General features: G+C 46.5%; 1 protein-coding gene across 1 annotated transcript in view; it reads left to right on the forward strand.

Annotated features, from left to right (window-relative positions):
* Positions 1 to 24,196, forward strand: part of LOC146198343 (solute carrier family 12 member 2-like) — a 128,950-nt gene that overhangs the window by 55,829 nt on the left and 48,925 nt on the right. Inside the window, exons 2-6 of the mRNA XM_084593790.1 lie at positions 16,456 to 16,548; positions 17,869 to 17,944; positions 21,688 to 21,783; positions 22,972 to 23,111; positions 23,869 to 23,982. Coding sequence (XP_084449916.1) covers positions 16,456 to 16,548; positions 17,869 to 17,944; positions 21,688 to 21,783; positions 22,972 to 23,111; positions 23,869 to 23,982 — 519 coding nt within the window. The remainder of the gene's footprint in view (positions 1 to 16,455; positions 16,549 to 17,868; positions 17,945 to 21,687; positions 21,784 to 22,971; positions 23,112 to 23,868; positions 23,983 to 24,196) is intronic.

The following is a 24,196-nucleotide window of genomic DNA, read 5'->3' on the forward strand; positions in this document are numbered from 1 at the left end:
CCGGCGCTGAACCAGCCTCTTTGCAGCCCGTTTCTGGGTTTGGGTGGGACGTTAGGACGCAGGGCAAGGACAACGGTTATTCTAAACTTCCTCATCGCGGAAAATTTTCGAAACACTATCGGCCTGATAGTGCTTTGCAGACTTCTTGTTAGGCGCGCAAGACAGTATGCTACTGATATGCCGTGGTCCTGGACCATTCTTTAAATACCACTAGGTCTTTCCAACTTGAAGCCAGGAAAACACAATTTCAACGTGCGCTCTTCTGAGCTACCTAGTCAACAATAGAGCGTGCAGCAGTAGACATTTTCTCGCTTTTCACGTGCCCCAAATGTGTGTTGTTCGCTGTGGCCGCTATTCGCGTACCCTCTGGGCCACGGACTTCAGCGTTAAAGTTGAAGCAGCTGGACAGCGAACTGTGCCCGTAGCAGTGCGCCAAGCTTCGATAATATTCTATAATCTGCGTTGCCCAGGGGCGACCTTGTCCCTGGCGTTTGAAGCACCAGACGCGGACGCTGCGAATACGGCCCTTTCCCATGTTCCTTCCTGCCGATGGGACCACGATGCTAACATTCTTTTCTCTGAGTGAATATTTCGGTTTTGATCGATGATGTCGGAGCTACACAGGCCGGAACTATTTATTTCGAGCGGCACACCTTGGTTGTGCTGCTTTCGCTCCAAGCTGCAGCCTGCGCACGTCACCGGTGCTGAAAATCGTCACGGAAAGCAGTGAGGCGACTGATTTCCAAGTTTCTGGAGGCACGTAGTAGGCTAACAGCGTTTCAAAAGCACGCACAAGCCTCTGCTCGTTAAGGCACGCGCCGTCACCTACAAACTCGCAAATCTCGGCTTCATTTGTTGCTAATGGTTCTTATGTTCTCATACGTCAAAGCGCGTTATGCTTACCTTTCTGCTCTAGCCATGATTATGAGCTTGCAGATTCTTCCTGGTTAGTACACTGCGAATTTTCCAAGTAAGGCGCCTCTGGCACCGCCTGTTACCGCGCATCTGGTGCGACGGCCTCTTCGCGAAGGAAAAAGTAACCGACGGAGCAGGTTCTCGAGCCGGAGGTGCACGTGCCGTCTCGTCCGTATTCTTTGTGCGGTGGAGGCGGGCGCCGCCCGCACGCTGCCCCCGTATGTAGGCGCGTACGTGCACGTGTTGCTCTTCGTCACCTCTGCCACGGGCGTTTGCGCGTGTGTGTCCGCCGGCGAGGAGCTCCTGCAGCGTTTCCGCATGTTTTCCATGCACTGGCCGTGCGTGCGGCTGGCGCGGAGCCAGACTCATCCTCTGTAAATGTCTCTCGAACCCATTTACTGCGGTTGCTATTGTGGCTTTGGCGGCGGCTTCCGCGCAATCTTAGCACTATCGTGAATGGATTGTTCTCCACCCCTACACCTCTCCCAAATGCGTTCCATTCCCGACCACGTAACGTATGTTGGTAGGTCTTGGTTGAAGGTGTACGTGGACGGTGGAAGGTTTACGGAAGGCGCACGTACACCTAAAACGCGCGTACGTACGGAAGGTGTACGGACGCGCTAAAGATGGTCTCGATGTCTTCGACGAAGTCCTCTACCGTCGATGTACTTGAGATGTATAATTTCGTTTCGGCCTTTTTACTTGGTAGGCCTAACCAGCACTTTTGTGTAGAACGTAGACTTAACATGTGTAGGAACGTGCAATTCGTGATTGATGTACCTAAATATGCGCCATAGGAAACGGAACAGCATGAGCGGGTAACGATGGGCATTGTTGCTCTTTGTGCCACGTTTTCCGCCTGTACGTATGTCGTTCGTACATCGAAGACAACTTCACAGGGGAAGCCAATGTGTGTGTAGGTGGCAGGCATATGGTTCCCTCGGCAGCGACAAAATGTCCTTTCTCGTCGCGACGTATAGCATCATACCAGTCCAGCCGTTTCATGTGGTTATTGTACTCGCCGCTAGTGGCTAACGCATTGCAGAATTGTGTAGACCTTGTACTAAATTCTTAACACTGCCCTAGACTGAGAAACACTTCTCGCGCGCTGGCCCCCACGCTTGGCATGTCGTCTTAGCCTGGTTTGGGGTCAACGATGCCGTCAGTAGAGCAGTGCATTTAACGGCGAAACCGACACAACATCTGGTAAAACTAACAGTCTCAAGTACAAAAGTTCCGCCTTTATACAGAAATCTTGCCCCGATGAAGTGCACCTTGGCTTTTCTTGCTGCGAACATGCTGTGCTACTCCTCTTTTCTCTGCGGCCTCTTCATCCTTCATGCACGGGCCCATTTTGGAGGCACTCGTGTAGGGAGCGAACGCACTTGTCCGGTTGTTGCTCTCGGGCGGCGGCACGTGCTCGAACTCGCCGGAGACCGACACAACCGTCGAGCTCTTCGCAGGCGCCAATGCGACCGGGACTCTGTGCTACGCGTATACGGCCGGTTTTCTCCTAGCCAGCATGAGCACTGCAACCATTACTGCAGGTCATTACGCGTGAGCTGCGCGTCGGAAAATGGAAGAACGGAGACCACGCTACCTTTCCGGTCTCCCAAGTTGCGTGCAGCGGCTGCGGAACTCGAGGAGCCGAGGCTTAACGACCTGAGCGAAGAGAATGCGAACGCCTTGCAGCGCCCATTGCGCTGACCGTGTCCTGTTACGTGTATTGCCGGGCAAAATGCTCGTGCGGGCATGAAGCGGTTCTGAAAAGCAAATGACTGAACGATTACGCTGCGGCGGAGCAGAAAGAAGATGCAAGGATGGAAAATCTCTCAGTGATGGAGTGGCTGGAGTACGCGCGGTCCACGCTGGTGATCCAGGTCGATTAATGACGCCACGTTTAACCTCACTTAGACATTGCTTGTTTTATTGTGTATACTAGAACAATAACTGCACTGTTCATCATTGGTAATTCCTGCTGATGCTGTTAAAATGGACAGAAACTGTTTGCGCCACAGCATTTGAAAAATGTATACTCGTTTTTCACAATCTTTTTCTGTACAAATGCGCGCGCTTGTTTCCTCGGCGTGCAGCCGTCTACTTCATTAATGTAGTCGAGCCTTTGACGGAACATTGTACACGAATAAGCCGGCACTTGTAGTGTGAACTTGGTTTGTCTAACTGCGCACCTTGGCATGCTGCCTTAGAGACGTGCACCGTGTATTAATATAATTTAGGAAGTCAGCTGCCGTCAGAACCAGTGGAACCATAGGGATGTTTATATATATATATATATATGTGTGTGTGTGTGTGTGTGTGTGTGTGCGTGTGCGTGCGTGCGTGCGTGTGTGTGTGTGTGTGTGTGTGTGCGTGCGTGCGTGTGTGTGTGTGTGTGTGTGTGTGTGTGCGTGCGTGCGTGTGTGTGTGTGTGTGTGTGTGTGTGTGCGTGCGTGCGTGTGCGTGTGCGTGTGTGTGTGTGTGTGTGTGTGTGTGTGTGTGTGTGTGTATGTGTGTGTGTGTGTGTGTGTGTGTGTGTGTGTGGTTACCAGTAGGAAATAAGCAACGGTGGAATATTCTTATGACTAAAAATAACTAATTGTAGAAGGTAGAATCAGCTGTTAGGCATATATACTACGAAGCCTTTGCCAGAAAAGCCGTCAAAGTTTACTTTGCAAAACTTCGGGTGCTTTCGAATAAAACCAGGAGCTGTCAACCAGAATGCGAACATACCGTAGGCTTGAATATTTGGTTACAAGGTTTAAACAGTCTTCTGCATCTTTGGATTTACATAACAAATTAAGGGGAGACAACTAGACGGCGTAAGTAGCGATAAGCTATGGCGCTATTTCGTGACGCCGGTTTCCAACCACCTGAGGGACACTGCAAGGCGAGGCAAGCCGCTGCGAAAAATGGGATTGCCGTTATTCTGGATTTTGCGGAATATATTGCGTTTTGGCAATATACGACTTCGCACACCGCGGAACCCATATACGCCAGTTTGTATCGTTGGCTTAACAACTTGGAGATGATCTAAGTACTACAGATTAACTTACATAGACACGTGATTTACCTGCGTACGGGTGAAATGAGTGTGAAAGGGCGAATTTTCATTTGTTTAGAAGCCTTGATGGGGGGGATTCGCAACCGAACTGCTAAGATCAAGATCACGTTGTATCGAAAGCTGTGGGTTGCTCGTTTTATATTTCTAACGTATTCCTTTCCTCATTTGTCAGTTGTAAACTTTTTTTTTTAATAGTAATTATCTATGAGGGCAAATACATAACGCGCAACATCAGCACTTCTGTTCTTTGAGGAAAATATCGTATATGGGGACAATGTGCGGGCTGCCCTCGTAGGCGCACTTACACAATTATTCCTAGTTATCAAGAATGTTTTGATTGTGCGCCTTGTGACGTATTGTCAAGACGCGGCGATAATCAGTAGCAGACATAGCTGTATCAGACCGTTTGCACAAACAAACGCATCAGTCCCCCTTCTCCAACATTGTCGCCGCGCGCTTTTCTTTGCGTGCGCGTCCTTCGTGCACGGAACTCCGAAACGCCCAGTTAGAGCGAGTCCGTGAAGCCGCAACTTCTGGAATCGGCAAAGCGGTGCGCCGATGGGTGGCAGAGCTTTTCTGCTGGACCAGTGCTTTGCTGCTTCTCTCTCATCCTCATCCAGGTGTGCGCTGCCCCCGACGACGGAGGTCCAAATGGAGATAAATGCTGCGTCCACGGCCGCCGCTTGCTCTTCTCCTCTTCCCAGACGAGAGAGTGCCTAATGGTCACAAATGGTCGGTCGCAAGCATGCAGCTGCAGCCACACGACTTTCGTTCGGGCGTCCCGCTGCCCCGCTGTGCCCCGATGGGGGGCAGGGAGGCGAACCCGCACTTGTGTCCTGCATCACAGGAGGCGATGCGGAGAGGGGGGGGGGGGAGAGGGATGCCGCGCCTGTCCCCGTTAGAGAGCCTCCTCGGTACGCGATGGCGCGTGTCCCAATGGCTGCAGAACGTGTATGCGGTTGGCGTAGCAGTACGTGGATTCCGAAACAATGTTCCTTTGTTTTTCGGTACAGGCGCTGACAACGCCCGTTACGACGTCCACTATTTTATTTTTTTTCTCACGTAGCGCTGCACAGACAACATCGAAAGCTATTGTATTTGTATGTAATTTTTTGAAATAAATAAACAATTTATATATTATATTTATATATTTGCAGGCCTCGGTCGTCCATCTTAGCGTTGCCGGGCACACGTTTCGGTCAGAAGCCGTGTCAGTTCGTAAGCGCTTTCTAATAAGGAGGGTGCTTGAAACAATGTTATAGCTGATTTTATTGCTCTGTTTGCCGCGAACTCAGGACAACAGTACTTTCAGGCGGATAGAAAGACTGAAAAAAAAAAAAATAATAAGGAATTGACCGCATGCTTTTGTCTCGTCTGCGCTTTTGTACCTTTAACCCACGCCCCGCAGACAAGCACGATCTGACCTGCTTGGTTTTCATCTCTGCGACACAACGGCCGTACGTTGATGCATACGTTCTGTATTCGACAGTGTCTGGCCCGAGCGGGAGCTCTGATTACAGCATTACACGCGTTCCCCTTCACATTGCCCGCATCGGGTCTCGCAGTCCTGTCTCCTATACATGCCCGGGCATCATCCAAGTACAATGTAACGAGGTCTGTCCGTCTCTCCTCGGGTCTCCGAAGAGCGCGCATCGGCGCATAATAGTTGATCCACTGCCAAGCGAAAGGAGAACATGCCCCGCGCTTACGCTGAGCGCCAACGGCAGCCTCCTTGTCGTTGCGCCGCTGACGCTGATTGACGGCTTCGGCTGCGCCGGCATCGGCCGCTGATGAGGCCCGCCGCGGGCGAGCGACTACGCGACGTCTTTGCGCTCGTGCGCGCTGCCTGCTTAGTTTGTTTGCCTTTCTTTTCAAACCCCCTTGCCTTCATTCTCCGGGCTGTTTGCTCGTTACAGAATCAGTCACACTCGAATGCACTCCCCTTGCACGCACTCGCTGCACGCAGCTAGGTAGGGGGCAAGACGCTAGTGCGCAACTCATCCGGAAGGCTCCGGAATATGCGCGTCTTGTTTGTCGCGCTGAAGTTTTGGTGCCCCATTTCCCTAGGAACAGAATAATAAATTGCCAGTTGTTGCCGCTAGCCAGCTCATCGGATGTAGTGAACGATATATGGATTATGACCTGGTGCCAGTTAAGCTTAAGAAGTGCTTGGGACTGGGCTAGTTGAAACATCTCGCTTACGACTAAGTAGCGCAGCATTTATGACCAGTTAAGCTTGCTCGTTAAAATTAAATACTCTGAGAAAGTTTGTTTGGAAGTACAATATCTTTTTTTGTTCAGAACCTGGGAGATGGGGGAGCTGTGTTCAGTTACTAAGTAAACCACGTGGTGCGTTCTGTGTTTCGTAATTACTATTCGCTGAATCCTTCGGAGTTACGAAGTACCATCATCCCCATTTCGTCGCTTTGTGTACTGCGATGCCTTAGATAATGACAGTCTGTGGCTCTCTTCAGGCACATCTATCTTTTTTTTCTTGAGCAAAACCTGTTCACCGTAATTTCTGCACCCATCTGAGGCAACTCTTGTTAGAAAAAAAAAAAAAAAATCTGCTGATTGCACACATCTTATTTTTTTGCCGACTTTCATCCAATTCACTAAGTGACCTAGAGTTTTTAATTAGTTTAGTAAGAATAATGTCGCCCTCGCTGAGGGGATTGAACATTAGTTTAGGTATTCGTCTAGGCGTTCTTCTAAGCATTTAAAGTTCGCAGTACGGACTGAGTCGCGCGCCTATTCCTGCGGCATTAGACACCGTTTTCTCAACAGGTTTGCACTCTTCTGCAGCGTTATGATATTCTGCTGAGTTGTCAAGGTCTGTTTGGCGCCTCCATGTTACGTTTCCGCATAACCAATTATCCGATCTGCAGCCCTTACAATTTTAGTGTTTAAGTAGCGTCATAATTGCTTTCTTTTTTCGACCGAACCCAGAGCTTTCGCTAGTCGTGTTCAGCGGCATTTTAAATCTCCATGTAAGTGTGCGACTCCGGGAAAGCGACATACAGGAGTAGACGCTACAGAACAGAATAAGTGTCATATTCCCAATTGTGTTTGCGAGAACATCACAATTCTAACAACAAAAAAGCGACGTTCTGGAGCAAAGCGTAGGCGCAATGACATTTCGGAAGAGGTTGAAGGAGGGGGGCTCTTAATGTGCTTGCGGTCAACACGAATTCGTCTATTTAAACAAAGTAAAGGTTTCCAACAATTTCTTTGCAGTACTACTTTTGACGCATGACTGTTTGCGGAGCCTTTGGTTAGTTTTTCTGGGTTGTTATTTGTCAGGATTGCTAGAGGTTTGCACGCAATGCTAGATAGGACTGGAATGCTAATTTACCACTGTCCAGTGTGGGAAACTGCCACCAGGACGTGATTCACAGAAAAATGTACAGCGCTCAGCACCTAGTGGTCTCCGCCGTTGCATGTCACACACACGTCTGTAATAGCTGCACCATTGCATGACATGCATTTTTACTTGGCGCAAAAATACGACTTAAAAAATAATTTAGTGCTGCTGTAATGCCGTGCTTTTACAGCGGTATGTGCTCTTACGTCGTGTTAGTGGAAATGGTAATATCGCTTTCTAATATTAAGACCATTCTTTCAGACCTTTAAATCATGATTACTATATTTTCATTCATTCATTCATTCATTCATTCATTCATTCATTCATTCATTCATTCATTCATTCATTCATTCATTCATTCATTCATTCTTTATTTATTTATTTATTGCATATCTTTCGAAATAAACTATGAATAGGAAAATACATGAGAGACAATATTTTATAAGGTGACTGCTAACTTTTTTAGCATGTGATGACTCACTGTCATTCCTTACGACGCGAAACTGAAAACAAGGGTTTTCAACAATGTTCGGTTATCCATAAAGATACGCACAATATAGTGGCGTCGAGCCCTTTCATCCCCTCCGTAACTACTTCTACTGAAAAAGTTTGGGGTGGGCACTGGTATGTTCATGTGCTTCTTGGTTACACTGGCTTCTCACAGCCCATTTCTTACTGTAGTTCGTTCTCGACTGTAATACGCTGTCGACAACGTGGAGTCGGCCGGAAAGCTTTCAGCCTTTCTCTATTTCTTCGCATAGCCTCGGCGTCAACAGGGCGCCGGGTGACAAATGATGATGACAGCCACTGCAGGTCTCTCGAAAATGGGACGTCAAAGCCGTCGTCGACATCCCGTTGCCGGAGCCGTAAATCGTGCTTCTCCGCGGGCACGAGTGCGTTCGGTGAAAACAATGCTTAAGGGGAAATGTGGGGCGGCTTTGTGGAGGTGCCACAGCACGGCTTCGTGAAAAACACGAAAGCTTTCGTCATGATAGTCCTCTTTTTCTTGATTCTTTTTAAACTTGAGATTATTTTTGGGAGAAAGAGGTCGTCAGATATGGTTCAAATAGCCTTTCGCGCAGTCTTGACCAAATCGTTCTCGATCTGCCCACTTGTAACAAAAATAAAGTAAAGGAGCGTGTAATGGCACGGTTGGACTGGGAACCGAACCGTTGATGCTTATAAATAAAATGGTGTGCTACCGAATTAGTCATGAGCCCATCAATGCTAGAATTGGCTAAAATTTGTTTTAGGCTGTTAAAGTAGCATGCGACGCATTACGAGGCAAAAAAAAAAAAAAGAAGAAAAAGAATTCTGCATATTTGAATGAGGAAGAGGATGTCGGTGTCATTGTGGAGGCAATGAGAATTGATGAAAGAAAAACGTCAGTCCTGATCTTTAGCTGGTTTAGCTATCATTAGCTTAACTTTCTTTGCTAACACAGGAAAAAGGTGGGATCGTTAATTTAAATGGGACTCTTCAAAGTTTGCTCTACACTTTAACGGTCTTGAAACTGCGAAAGTTTGTTGGAAGTTGTACGAATAATTTGTTTAATTGTTTTATCTATTATATTAGGAGCTCTATCTACAAGGCTGCTAGCTGGCCAGCGTTGAATGTTGTAAAGATGGCTGCGAACTGTGGATGTTTAAAGCCACTCGCCATACTCTGTGGTCGGATGATTTATTGTGATTTTGTGTTTATTTTCCGTAGCAGTCTTCATCCTTGAAAATGGGCTTAAAAGGGCCTCTCGTTTTTATACATAGAACATAGATAAAAAACAGCAACGTTTAAAGCCACAAGGTTTTACCAAGTTGTTAGTGATTACCATTTTTTTTTTATTATCAAAACGGATAAGAAACGTCATCTAGGCATCTTTAATATTGGAGCCAAATTGCAAGACCTATTTGCCCACGTTAGTCGCCGCTGTGGATTTTTTTCTTGTCATCTCCATTACTGACTGTCAACGCCTTCTCTTTAGAAGGTTGCCTAACCGCGTTCTCCTTTTTTCTTTCTGGCTTCATGGAGGATGCGCTGTCTCCAGGGTTTTCACGATTGGTCATTTCCGCAGGACGGGATACGCAAACGGAAAGGACACACGGGAACCAACGAGTGATGGGAACAGCAGGAGGGAGCTTAGCGTGGACGAGATTCCCCGCGGCAGGTAATAGGTGGGTGGGAATAGGGGATGCGGAGGCGTGTACGGTGGTGGTACGGCAGATGAGCGAGGCCGCAATCACGTCACCCACGCGTGAAGGGCTTTGTGCAAAAAGAAGCCTGTGCCTGCACTATGAGTACCGCATTCCTTACCGCGTAACCCTGAGCCGCCGAGTCAGGCCAGGATATGTGCAATGGAGCCTTCATCTTCTTTCCGCTGACTTTCTTTTGTGTGCGCGTGTTATGTCCCAAAATGCAATCGGGACGAGCCAGCCGGCCGTTCAGTGGCTTGTAGGCAGCCGTGATTAGAGTGCACGCAGCTTCGGATATGCATATCAGTTCTTTGCTCACGTAGACAGTTACAGTAGCCGTCTAGACTTACTGCGTCTCTCGGATACAAACGACGATGAAGGTAAATGTCGGATGCATGTCACCAAAGAAAACTCCCCACATGACGCAATGGTAAGGTACGCCCGCTTTAACGATCGGGTCTAGGGCGTCTATTGCAGGGAGCCTTGTATGACATAAACTGCCAAGTACCTACGGCACATGCTAAACTGATCTCAAATTCTTGCGTTAAGGCGTTAGCTCATATAAGGGTAAAACAAAGAAAGCGCTACGCTGCGCCTTGGAAAAAAAAAAAAAAAGAAGTGCATATTATGACAAAGCTTAGTAACGTATGGAATAGCACGTAGGTCGCCGTTACCAACTTAGCTTGTCTGGCAGCTGTTGTAATTTCGGCAGTGTGTCCACACGCCCTCCTGCTTTTCACTACCCAATGAAAGGGTGTCACACGATTGCACCTGATATTTTTGTTTCACCCGCAGTTCTCTCCTCACCGTAGGTTTGGTAAACCAAAACGTGTTTCTTAAAGCGTATTCTAATAGGAAGAAAAATTCAAAGATGCAGCGATTAACATTATGCGCTGGCAATGCGGTAGCATTAGAAGCTGTTGAATTCCTTTACATCGCGTGCGTTTTGTGTCTTTTTTTTTTTTTTTTTCACGGGTGTATTCGCGGACACCTACAGATCTGTTTATATCTGGGGCTTATATGCTCCCCACAAAGTGTCTAGGGGTGGCGATACGGACGCAATGGGGACATATCGAACTGTATGCAGTTGTCACTTCCTCCTCAGTGACGTTGCTTCCCTTCAGCCAATGAACGTAATATATGACTAATACCACTTTTTTTTTTTTTTTTTTTTTTTTCAATGAGGCTTCCAATCCTATCGCATTCAAACGTTTGTTAGCTTCTCCAGTACATCGAAATCCGTTTCGCGAAAGGAAACTGTCTAACCTATACGCGTAACACCCGCGTTCTAGTCTATATTATACCTTACAGGACCCCGATTCATCGCAAGAGGTACAGACGGTGTTATAGATTGCTTCCATGAGCCTTTCTTACAGTCTACTTTGCGAAGTTAGTCCGTATTCATTACAGTTGGCTACAAGCGTACAGTTGTGTACCCCTATACGCAGTGGGCGTCAGCAGTTGATCTAAACGTGGCGCTCGTACTTTCCTTGAGAGAACGCGCGCTGACACCATTTCCGTTGTGTCTCTGACGCTATAAACGGGACTAGACGAGAGCCAAGGATTCAACCGGAGCACATACGCGCAGCTAGAATTGACGGAATAAAAATTAATCTGTCGCGGCTTCCTTTTAAAGTTCGGCCAATTGAATAGCCACTTGCCGCGTATGAACGGCATGCGGGGGTAGCCTCGCATTTGATGGTGTCCAACAATTTCGCGCTATTCCTCGCGATGCGAGCAGTGGGCTGAAGGACGCAAAATAGCCCATTGTGTGAGACGAGCTCGCCTTTGAGGAAAACACGGCCGCCGACGCTTCCTTATTATTTGGCCAGTATATCAAGTGTCGTTGCCAGGGCTGCCGTAAAAAGACTTCTTCACTGGGCGCTCCATGGGAAGCCTATTTCTCATCCAGACTCGTGGAGTCTTCCTCATTTCACAGTCGCCCCCTTTTTTTATGTATTACCCAAGATCAGTTTTGCTACGTGAGTTTGTACCGGTAACTGCACTGTTTCGTGTCGTGAACAGACAGGCTGTCAGCGTTCGAATTTTTCATTTAGGTCATTAGGCTTGAGCCACTCACGGGCTTTCGCTGAGTGCTTGTATGTTGCAGAATAGTCAAGCCTTTTGAATTAAGCAGGTTTGATTCAGCATACCTTAACTTAATGAGTGCGATCTCAACCTTTGTTTATTCCGCCACCGTGCACCAACATGCCCTTTTTTTTTTTTTTTTTTTTCTACTGTAGTTGCGTGCTATAATGCAAGGGGCGCATCATTTTATACATTTAACGAAAGTAAGACTATGAGTGGTTAGCTGATGTCAGTGAACTCTATTTGTGGTTGGTGTAATTCTTACGCAGAAAGTAATCGCCATAAACGCAGGTTCTAGCGGAACAAGCAGACGCATGGATCAAAGTGTAATTAACTTTGTTTCTTTTTGCCGCATTACGTAAATGAGATTAGTTGTGATCGTTTAGTTGCTGTTGCTGTTTGCGATATCTTCGGCTTTATACTCCAGGCCTTTGTAGTCTGCGCAGTGTGGTGATTTAAGACCATCTTTTCTTGTTGTGCAAGCGGGTTTGTAGCTTGCATTCTAAGGTCGCAAATACAGGGCTTTCGACATGTCTAAGTGCGCACCTGGCCTCGCTATCAGCCGGTTTAATGGGGTCTTGTGCCCCGCACGAGATTATAACATTGGTCTGCGTTCGAGATCCATCAGCGTAGACTGCAAGGTTGATAGCACTAGTCTCGTAAAACATAACTACTTTCATGTAGTAGTATTGCTTGGAAAACTCTTGGGTTCACTTCTTTTTATATGGTCAGTTATGGCGTATTGAATGGCAGTGTCGAATTGTCGAATTCATAACGGGTGTTTGTAATTTGAATCGTTTTTAAGGAATATGAACCCTGCTGATTCAAACACGTAAAAAGTAGTTATTTCGGTCTTGAGAATTAAAACAATGTTGGTAATCTATTAAAACGTGTGTAGATAGAAAAGAAGGGACATTCCATGAATTTCATTTGCTCATGTTATGTGCATTCGCTGTCATTCCACTCTTCCGACGTAAAACTTCCCACGGAGGAGCTAGAACAGCTGTAGGCTGTATAGAGGTTACATGTGCTACAAGTGATATGGGGTCACGGGGTCCACAAGAGCCAAAGAGGCCACAGGCTCACAAAGGCCGCAGAGGCCTCACGGACCACGAGAGCTTGCAGAGCCAAAAGAGTTCACGTGGTACGATAGCTGAAGAGACCGCATGTAGGCCTAAACGTTTTACAGTTTCAACAGTAGCCGCAGTGGGTGCAGTGCATACAAGGGCTACATGAATTGAATGGGCTGCATGGCCTAGAAGAGTTTAAGAGATGGAGGACCTACAGGGGCTGGGAGAGTAGGGCGTGAGCAGCTGTCAGAAGTTCGAGGTACGCTTTGACTAAGGCGCACTTTGTACACTTTGTAGCGCGAATCGTCCACATCCCAGCGCAAGCTTTTCTTTGATGTCCTTTAAGATACGCAGCGCGTTGCTGTGCCACCGTGCATACGGGCACGAGTAAGGGTATGCGCGCAACCGTTCGCTCCTGCGACGGGTTTGTTTTGTCATTTCCTGTCTTTGGACGTCCCGACGGCGCGGCACCTTGCCCACTCGCCCGCGCGGGGCTCCTAACGAGCTTCCCACAGCGGGGCCAACGCTGCAGAGGGAGGGGCCGGAGGTAAGGGGGGAGGGCTCGGCTGCAGGAAACATTTTCTCGCCGCAGACTCACGAGAGCTGCGCAGCACCTCTCGTACAGACAAAGGAATCGCCGGTCGTCTCGCTGAGCGGCTGACAGTCGGCACCGAAAGGCAATTTGCCGCGCTCGCTTCTCGTTGCGACTGACTCGCACGCGCGCGTGCTGTCAGGAGGGCACCTCTGGCTCCATCTTCTCTTTTTTATATATTTTTTACCTAGACTCTTGCTGTTAGTCACGATCTCGACGTTTGACTTCAAGAAAGACAAACCCTTTCGTGCCTGCCATTCTTGCTTGTGCATTGGTTCGGTGTTTCTTTGTACGTTCCTTTATGCGCGCATACATGTGCGTTGTGGCGCATAAACGCCTTTGGACCAGACGTTTAGAGCGGCCAAGTGGTAATACTCTGCCTTTTAGTGTTTCAATGATCCACGCTATAACAAAGAGAACATGGACAGGCTGCTTGAGCTAGAAAACTTTGTCCATTGCCCTGTTCCGTTTGCTTACATGTGTGTCTTCGGCTTCATTTCTAGCTGAAACAAACAAACTATCCTGCAAGTGGCGAAAGACCTTTCGCCACAAGCAGGTATCGGGCTGCAAGGCGCGTTGCCTGACGGTCATTAGTAAACTCGTGGCACTATATACCTGTGCTGAAAGTGAAACTCTTTACACGGACAGCTTTTTCTCAAAGCAGAAGACAAAGCAACACCTCGCTTTTGCAGTAAACAGTGTCTCACTATTCTCATTGTACCTCGATTTTTCCCTTTTTTTTAGCTTTATTCATCACGTTAATTGTATGAGTGGTCGTTGCTTACATACGGTTCAACGTAGTACCAGAAAGCTTTCCGTCGTTGTGTAGAGTTATTAAACTTCATGAACTTTTTTTTTTTTCTGGGGAAGGGGGTGGGATTTAGAGCATAATCGTTTACTAAAAAGTCGTAGCGCAAAAAAAAAAAAAGACAACTACACACAGACAGGGTGACGAACAAGCAGCGCATGCGCTATGTTCAATGGGGCAAGAAGAGGGAGAAACACGGAAAGAGCCCATTGTATAAGAAATGACCTTCATTAAAACTTCTTTTTGGGCGAGTTGGTGCATAATTCTTTACTAAAACGTTATAGCACGAAAAAAAAAAAAAGTCAACCACGCACAGGCATGGCGACACCACAACACAACACAACACAACACAACACAACACAACACAACACAACACAACACAACACAACACAACTCAACACAACACAACACGACACAACGCAACACAGCTAACAACTTGTGTTTATGTCGTCACCCTGTCCGTGTACTGTTGTCATTTTTGCTCTCTAACTTTTTAGTAAAAGGGTTATTAAAAAGAAGCCAAATCTTCATTGCCTGTGTTTATATGTTTTCGACAGCTTTGTGGCGAAAAGAACTATTGTACTTTGAAGCTTCGCCGTAAGAGTAAACGCCATAGCGCCTATAACAGTGCCTTTTCATCTGCGATATTTTTAATGTTTTGTTTAAGTAGGTGTTTGAGGAAGGAAATGAAGGTGCTGTAATCTGTTTAACTTTTCGGTGGACACCTACATTCAATATTTAAATTGGTGTATATGAAAGGAAAGCTCCAGTATCTGTCTCAGTTTTCGGCGGACATCTGACCGCGCCGTAAGGGAAGGAATACCGCCTCAACTACAGGCCTCCATTTTTCCTACCCCGTTCTGAAGACATGGAAACTAGATACACCTGGTGTCTTTAACGAGAATAAAGTGCTCTCGACGATAATGTCTGGCGGCCATTCTCGCACTGAAGCTACGACGCTTCTTGAGAGAAAATGAGGCATTTGTGTTCCCAGCACATTGGCGTGCTATGTCTGTCGTTGACGTTTCGACTCATTAGCCCTTAGAGTGCAGCTTATACTGCTTTCACACTGGCACGGCTGAACTCCTTTTAACTCCCTTCAACCAAGTCTTTATCCCAATGGAGATACGCACCGTGTCACACTGTAGTCCTTTAAGAAAGGAAGTTTAAGGAAGTTCCTAGCGTAAGGAGTTACAATCATCTCCCTCGAGCAGGTAAAGGGAGCACTCTGGTTCCCCGTGAGCTTTATGTAGGTTTTAAAATAAGCACTTATGCATTAATTTTGCGTTTGTAACTAATTTTAATACTGTAGCACAACGTAGAGCACGAAAAAAAGGAAATGCGCTAATATCCAAGCATACACGCAAGAAATTTGCAAGCACGTTGTGACCAGTAGAAAGGACAAACCCACTATGCTAGTAAAAGTAGCACAGCATTCCTTTCATATGACTGAAGGTACATTTATATTTTAAATTCTATTCAAACTGTTGAAAAGAAAGCAGCTAAAAATTACATGTTTCTAACTTATTTTATATGCATACACAAAACGAACAGCGCCTATGGGACCCTGACGGCGTCTTTGAGGAGCTCATTCTTAGCCGTGTTACACGGCGACAACTCCTTTGGGGTTGAACTCCCTGCGTGTTCCTTTATCGAAAAGAAGTTCGAGGGAGTTGGGACTTACTCGTGTGACAGACGTATTAGAACTGTTCACAAAAATGAGAGTAAATGTATGACTGCTTATCCTCGCGAGGCTCGGGCAAACTGCCGCCGATCTTTTTAATTTTTTTTTTATCGTACGTTCAGGATATATTAAAGTGGCTTCCAAATCATAGTCGAAAAACCGTCTTCGGCTTTTGGAACTTTCCATGGTGGGCTATGAAATAACCACTGTAGAAGAAATGTTCAAATATGGGTGTATGTTTGTTGGTTGTACATTTTACGAATACCTAACATGTTCTTCACCGTGTTTTACCGTCTGTTAAAGTACACATGAATCTGCCAGCGTTTTTTTTTTTTTTCCCCGGTCTAGGGCACAAACTTTAACTGCTTTCACTGACTCCCACTTTCCTGTCGGCTCTTGAAGGGGAGAAAAAGCTATCATTTCCACCATACTTTCTTGACAGCCGCACAGGTGAAAGATTCCAGGGCAAGGCTGTTTTGTGCGTTAAAACTTGTTCCGTGGCGATTCGGTTGTTCAATACATTGGATAAAATTTCTATTACCAGGTCTCGGGAGGAGATTCAAATATAAATTCGGCAGCTTTCTTAGGAGTGACCTTCGATAGGAGTCTCTTAAATATGTTCCCTCTGTTAATCGCATAAACGACTCGGTCTGAGTGCCCTCTGTTTTCCTCGTTTCGTGTGCGCAGCAATCCCTGGAGAAGTCTGCCCGCAACGCCGTCGACGAAGTGGCCATCAAGGGCAAAGGGGCCGTCAAGCTGGGATGGATCCAGGGAGTCTTTGTGAGTGCACCTTCTCTCTCTCTCTCTCTCTTAGTTATTTACCTCCTCACCTGCCTCTTTGTGAGTGTGCACTTGCTTTGCGATGAAGGTGCTTACACCTTTACTCTCTTCGCCTTCGACTGGAATCATGCCAGGCGTACACTGGCGAACGAATGCCGCGGTTCACTACTTGTTGCGCACAAAATTTCTCGAAGAAGGAGGGGTGTAAAGTCGCGTGATACTATTTGCGCGTTCGAGCACGGCACGTACCCGTGGTGTGCGTTTACCACGCATTGATTATGGACTAAAATTTAAGTACCTAATCCTAGGTAAGAGGTATATCAGACGATCATGGAAATAAACGTTTTGTGACCGATAACTTCCGACAGCATTAGAAAAAGCCGCAAAGATCTGCACCGATGGGTTTATAATTGAGAAAGAAACAACGATCAGTGAATAGACAGCATCATGAATTAAGCCATCTGTAGTGCATCCTCACAGGGGCCTCGATGAACTTACGAACAGAGAAGTGTTCAGCGTAAGCACTAAAAATAGACGGAAATCAGGTAAGAAAAAAGAATCGAAAACGCAGTTTACGCTTGAACCAAGCGCAATAAATCTAGGCAGTATTGAAGCGCACGTAGTCTAAATAACGAAATGACCGAGGACCAGGTCGTCTTTTGGCGTGAATCTAGGTGGGAAAAACGCAGATTAATTATTCGTGTAAAGCTCTACAACTACTTGGTTAAATTATGGTAAAGAAAATTACAAGGGTTCAACGCCGCTGAACCAAATATTGAGCGAAAGCATTAGCTGCGGGTGACCGAGCGTTCTTCTTCCCTTTTTCTTCTTCCTCAGCCCACATATAAAGCCCCGCTTTAACCAATCCGTATGAACACGCCTCAGTGGCCTATAGGGGTAAGATGAATGCCAGAGTCCTAGCAGGCTGATTCTGACATAGCGGTCCCATGTGAAACGAGAGACCCAAGTTGGCAGCTCCTGCCAGCCCTTGTGTCACGTGGGGTGTGACGTCACAACATCGCGTGGGTAAGACGTAACTGTGGTCGGGTCACGCGATGGCTTGAAAGTGCGAGTATTGCTTTCGCTATAAAAAAAAAAAAATATACCCGGTACAAAATATCGATCTCAATTCTGTTCGTTCCGTGTTGCGTCAACTTTTTACGTACCCATGGCGCACTCTTCATTTCTGCCAGAGTTAAGCGCTGTTCTCTAAGCTTCGTGCTTGCGCACTTTCCGGTAACTATAACTTCACTCGTCTTTGTCATTTCCCCCCTCCCTTTCTCGTTTGTCTTCTCCCCACCCCTTTTTATGACAACACAGGTGCGATGCCTGCTCAACATCTGGGGCGTCATCCTGTTTCTGCGGCTTTCATGGGTCGTGGGACAGGCTGGCATTGGTACGTCTCATCCGCTGCTCTTGGATCCAGATGACGCGGTCCTGCTATTTTACCTGCTTCCGGCTTTGTACTGCAACAGTACTCTGGAGCAGGACTTCAGATTCGTGCAGTGTGCTTATTCAAGCTCTCTACGAGTGGACAGCGTGTGTTTGGCGTTTAGTATAACCGGCTGTCGCCTCTAAACGAAAAAAATATCCTAGATCTGCTATGTTACTGCGGGCCAAGAAGTTCGGCCCGAGTCTTTTATGGGTAAATTATTTTTGGGAAATTCCTTCTTTGATATGAAGGAAAAAAAAGCCTAGATTTCTTTCTTACGACATATTCAGCCTACAGTGATTTTTTTTTTTTTTTTTTAGAAAATCGGTAGTATGCGTCTTTGGTTTGGAACAACTGAAAAGCAGGAATTCGGTCGGAGGCGCGCGTACTACGAAGCAAATCGAACCACGATTGACGGGGGATCTGGTTCCAGTCTTAGAAGACCAGATATTGTAGCGCGTCCGGCGCAGCTGTTACTTGTTGCCATTGTGTGGAGGTCGCCCACGCGGTCCCATCACGTGGGATGTTGGCGCAACGGCGTCGCAGCGGTGGTATGCAATCGATATTTCGCAAGTAGCTTCCTGCAGAAGATTGCCATTCTGTGCAGACATTGCTTGCACATTTAATCGGAGCAGCAGAGGTCTTGAATTACTTTCCATGGCTTCCCTGCTCCAGAATGCGGCATGCTGATTGATCTAAAACCTTAAAACCCGGAGATTGATTGTCGTGTCATGTCTCATATCTGCGATGGTAAAATTGAGGTTGATCAAACCTAGCTTGACACCTGTAGCGGGTGGCGCTTTTCCCAATTTTCGAATTGCAGTTTCTACACTTACTTGCGAGAATAACGCAGAAGACAGAGTGTAGCGTCAGTCACTGTGCGCATGGTGGGCCGGAGAAATGTAATTGCTGTATACGTCCTTGAGTTCTCATGTGTGATCTATGCGATCTAGATAAGCGAGTTATCCTTTTCCTGCCACTTTTCTGCCTTTCGTCGCCCTTTCAGCGGTCTTGTACTATAGAATCAGTTGCGAATCTTGTTGTACTTTGATGCACTGTTTTGCTTGGAAAGTAATTGAAGAATATATTTTGTTATTTTTGCTCTTTGTCTACTCAACGTGCCAACTATTACGTGTTATTACTGTTTTTACGTCGAACGTGAACGTTTGATGCGGACTGTGGAGAAGTTGTAGGTAGTTCAAACCAACGCAGGAAGACGTGAACAACGATGTACGCAGCACCGTGTCGTGATATCCACGTGCATCACTAGCCAGGTCAAAGGCATTTGCAGCGCGGCCTGGGCATGAATGACGACACGTGTACGCGTCCGTGCTTTTCAGAGATGAACTCATAACTCATAAGCCTGATAAACTGCGTATTCCTCGGTCGGTGAAGTTTTCAGGCTAGCTTTTGTCTGCGCGCATTGTCTGAAGATAAAAGAAGAAAAAAAGAAGCATCTGCGAAGTTGGCATCGTTCGCCTTCTGTGAGGTATCTGCCCGCGCACTTCCTGCATTGGCGTCGCTGTATAACGTTCCTCGCTGTTAACGCTAGCGGCTACCGCGAGACGGTGCTGCAGGCGCCGCTGGATACAAGATCTGTTGCCCCCCTTGAAAGCTGGGAGCTGCGTACTCCCGGCCGCACCGCTGATGCACTTAGCATCTTTTACGTTGCTTTGTATGCGACAAGCCAACAATGCTGAAAAAGCTTACATGCTCAGCGTCCTTGCGTCTCACCACTTTCCGCCATCTTTGACATTTTGAAAGTACCGATTTTTGAAGCTGAAACATCTTGCAGCGTTCGTGAGGAGTGACCTCAAGAGTGCCAGCTAAATTGTGTGTATGTGTTAATTATTCAATAAAACTTGTTGTTGGGCTAGTTGGTGACACATTCTTAGAACAAAAAGGTAGCGCGATATGGGACGACCGCAGAAGATAAGAGACCACAAACACGAATGCTACTAACAACTGGCTTCATTTACGGCCGCAGTTAACAATATTGTCACATTAGGCGGTGCATACGCATAAGAAAAGAAGAAGAAGACTCTCGTGAGTTTGAGAGAAGACGCCGTTCAACAGCGTCGGCTGGTGCTTGCAGAGAACGTCTGTTTGAAAGCCTTGTCTTCGGTGTCCGCCCTCTGCTACAAGCTGAACTACTCCGTAACAGTAGGGCTACACATCGCATGCGCACATGACACTAGGGCAACGACAGGTATCTTAACAGAAAAATAAATGTAGTGACATATCAAGAAATCGCTGAGAGAACAGGTAACAAGATAATCAGCCGAGAAAGAATATCAGGAACAAACAGACACCGAAGAAACCTAAAGAAAACGGATACGCGCGAAGAGACGGTACTCATATCACAGATAGCTATTCAGGAAGACGCGCTCGGAGGAATGCACACTTATTGACGCATCGCTGACACAGTGATTCGCTTTTTTGTGGATGTGGAAAGCCTCCAGCAAAACTCTGGATTTTGTGCGAGGACTTTTGCCCAGAATCCTTGCTTCTTTAAAGCGAAGAGAGCATCGTCTCTTACGAGCGTGTCCGTTTTCTTTAGGTTTCTTCGGTGTCTGTTTTTGATGCTCTTTCTCGGCTGATCATCTCGTTATTTGTTCTTTCAGCGATTTTTAGATGTGCCATGAGATTTTTTTTTTTTTTTTCTGTTAAGAAGGCTGTGGTTGTCCTAGTGTTATGCGCGCGTGCGGTGTGTAGCCCTATATATTCTTAACTGCTGCGGGAAATAAAGCCAGTTGTTAGTAGTGTTCGTGATTGTGGTCTCTTTCCTCTGTGGTTGTCCATATTGCGTTACCTTTATTCTAAGAGTGTTAATTACTGTTGAAAAAAAAAAAATATTTGTCGCTTTTTATATGGCGCACTTGCTGATAAGCAAAAATAAAGACCTTTTTTTTTGCGCTTCTCACTGATAAGACGATCATTAAATCATTCGCGATTTCTGTAGAGGAGTAGAAGAGTGCCTCGGACAATATTTTCTCCAAACCAACACACTTGCGGGGGTCTTGCGGGATATATCATGAAGAAAAAAAAAAAAGATAAATTGCACCAATCATTTTGTACGATTTATTTCGTCGAAAAGGGAGATAACAGTGCAAAATAGGTGCAGAAAACTTTTTTCATATAGGTTATTGAAAAGTGCAGAAATGAATGTTGATGGTATTTTTTTCGTTGGTTTGAGTGAAAGCCAAACAATTCAGGTTATTGACTCTCAGCTACTAAACAGTCAAATTTCCAAGTCGTATTTAGTTTACTGACGTTGCTAATTTGAATTATCAATTATATGTCTAGATAAGCCATACGGCAATTGCACTTCGGTAGCCGTTCTTGCTGCTTCATGGGATTAAAAAAAAATAATAAACGTCTCAAGGACAATTTTTGTTTCGTATTGCTCATAAAAATTTAAGCACGTTCTAGTTAACGAAACTAAAAGCCTACCAAGCGTCAATGATTTGACTTGCATAAAAATCTCTCAAACCCCAATATTGAAGAGATAGTTGTGTCCTGTGCGCTGGTGTTTAAAACGCGAATTTTCAGCCGTCTCTCTTCCTTTTTTACAATGCACAATAAATATCTCATTGCAAGTGTACTGCTCGGATGGATCAGCGCCCCTTAATTTCCTCTGGGAGGCTGGCTGAAGCTGCGAATGAGAGCAGATTCCTAACCCTGTTCCTCTCCGTCTATTCCACAAGGCCTGGGCTCCGGAATCGTCATCCTCGCCTCCATAGTGACCATGCTCACCACGCTATCTATGTCCGCCATTTGCACCAACGGCGAAGTCCGTGGAGGTAAGCCAGGAGACCGTTACACTCTTTCGTCGTTTCCGTTACACGCATGCCGCTTCCATTACGCACATGCGCTTTTGTGTGTCTTATCTGTTCCATCTCTAATCCTGTCACAATATAGTGTGTAATGCACGCGTATTGCCAACTGCTCCCTCGAGTGTGAAGAGCGAGACCTCCCCCAACTGCACCCATGAGTGCTCTGACGATACGCCTTCCCTTTTTGTTTCGGTTGGAACAAGCGTCACGTCGTCTTAGCAACTCAATGAGCCACGAGCAATACCGCCACTTAACATATTCTATCGTAAACTAAAATGAACTCATAGTTGGAAGGGATATTTCATCTTTAAGTTAACGGATAAATTACGTCCGAGCGGTAACTAGCGGCTAGACTAGCAGCAAGCTTTTCCTAAACAACTTAATAAGGTTCGGAAAGAAGCGCTGGGAGTCGCATCCTTTTGCCCATGAGTGCATGCGATACCATCGCGCCGAGACGCATAACCCGGAACTGCACGATAACGTCTCACGAAGTGATGAGAGCGCAGACCTGTCGCCAACTCATATTTTCAGCTTACCACGTGGTCCTGAAGTGTTGCCTTACCTTTCATCTACGTCGCGTCTAGAGCTGTCACACATCGTAGTGACTCTGCCCTTCTTGGCTAAATTTAGTCGCAGACAAAAGACGTCCCCGAGAGCTTCCGTCTTCAAATGCTTTTGAGCTTGGGTACATCGAACGCGGATACTTTAAATTATTGGTTGCATCTAACACAAATATATTAGGCGATAGCGCTAGCGCTGTTTGATTGCGTGAGGAGGTGAACGTGAGGTGTATTTGAGGGAGGCCTTCGGTCTCTCGTTCTCATTCTCTACGCTGCGTTGGTATTATGCGGTGAAGTTTAACTAAGACCTCGCTCGATTTGCCGCCGAAGACTTACGGAAACCACCTGTACCTTATTCTTCATAAGCGTGGTGATTTTACATGTCGGATTATCGATATAGAGAAATGCTTCGGGATCCTCTTTGGGCTGTAAGAGTGCACACATTAAGGTGCCATTTGTAAGGCAACGACATTATGCGGCCATGCATCATCTGATGAGCTGGCTCTTAATTATGACGTGCACTCAAACAGGGCAACACGCGAAACCCTCGCGGTACTCTACTATGTCACAATTAAGGGGCCGATATGTGTCGCAGGTGGCACATACTACATGATATCTCGGAGCCTTGGTCCCGAATTCGGCGGCTCCATCGGGCTCATTTTCTCGCTGGCCAATGCCGTGGCGATCGCCCTGTACGTGGTCGGCTTCTCCGAGACCGTCCGGGACCTCTGCAAGGTATGTGAGCCAGCACTGCACAACGTTGGGACAGCGGGACAAAGTGCACTGGGCTGCGACATGCTACAGTAACACTGTAGGCCTGGTTGATGAGTGACGACGGTTGATAGTATGCGGTGCTATATTTATTTTTTAGTTTTATCCAAATTCGTGGTCAGTCGACGGGTGCACATTTGCCGAATAATGGTCCCGTTCGTAATCGTTGTATTGTAAAGCGCACGTTTTTTATTTGTCCTTACTTCGTTGGCAACGCGTGCGCAGACTTCACACATAGGCCTTACTTACTAACGATACGTCTTGTGGGCCTTAAAAGTCATATTGCGGTCAATTTGTTGTATAAAGTTATAAAAGAATGTATGGGGTCTCCGGTACACGTTCCTTGAGGTGAAAGTTAAAATAACGTACATTCATTCCTGGTATCCAGTTAAAAATCTGGATCAGATATATTGTTCACCTATTTGACATACGCACACAATGCAAAATCTCCCCTAAAATAGACTCTCTTGTCAGGATAATGAATCTAAGGCTACTTTCTTTGTATGTAAAGTTTTACTCATTGCAATAAGAGTTATGGTAGATAATAGATGTGCTCAACGTCTCCAAGCTAACCAGATCGAGCTCAGTCGGCCTAGTATATCCCCGAATGGGTCAAAACTGTCACTTTGGCCCTGTACGCATTTCAAGTTCTGCCATGTTATCCCGACCGGGGAGGAGGCGGGTCGGATCAGCTGTGAAGTATCACCGTGTCGCGTTGCAGCAACAAGGCACCTTCATCGTGGACGGGGGCCTGAACGACATCCGCATCGTGAGCGGCGTCACGGTAATCGTCTTGCTGGGCATCGCCATCATCGGCACCGAGTGGGAGTCCAAGGTATGCATACTTATGCTGCGCTTTCAAATGGCTGGAATGGCACGACGCATGGCAGCCAGTGGAGGCGACATATCGTTCATGTTCATTTTAGTAGGCTGAACATTCCACGATGTAGAACACAATTAGCTCTATGTTATTTATCCGGGACGATTCATCCATTATTTTCTTACTACGTAGTCCCTAGTAAAAAAAAAAAAGTATTTTTACTAGGGAA

The sequence above is a fragment of the Amblyomma maculatum genome, chromosome 2 (assembly GCF_055883805.1).
Source record: "Amblyomma maculatum isolate TAMU_Amacu chromosome 2, ASM5588380v1, whole genome shotgun sequence".
Classification (NCBI taxonomy): domain Eukaryota; kingdom Metazoa; phylum Arthropoda; class Arachnida; order Ixodida; family Ixodidae; genus Amblyomma; species Amblyomma maculatum.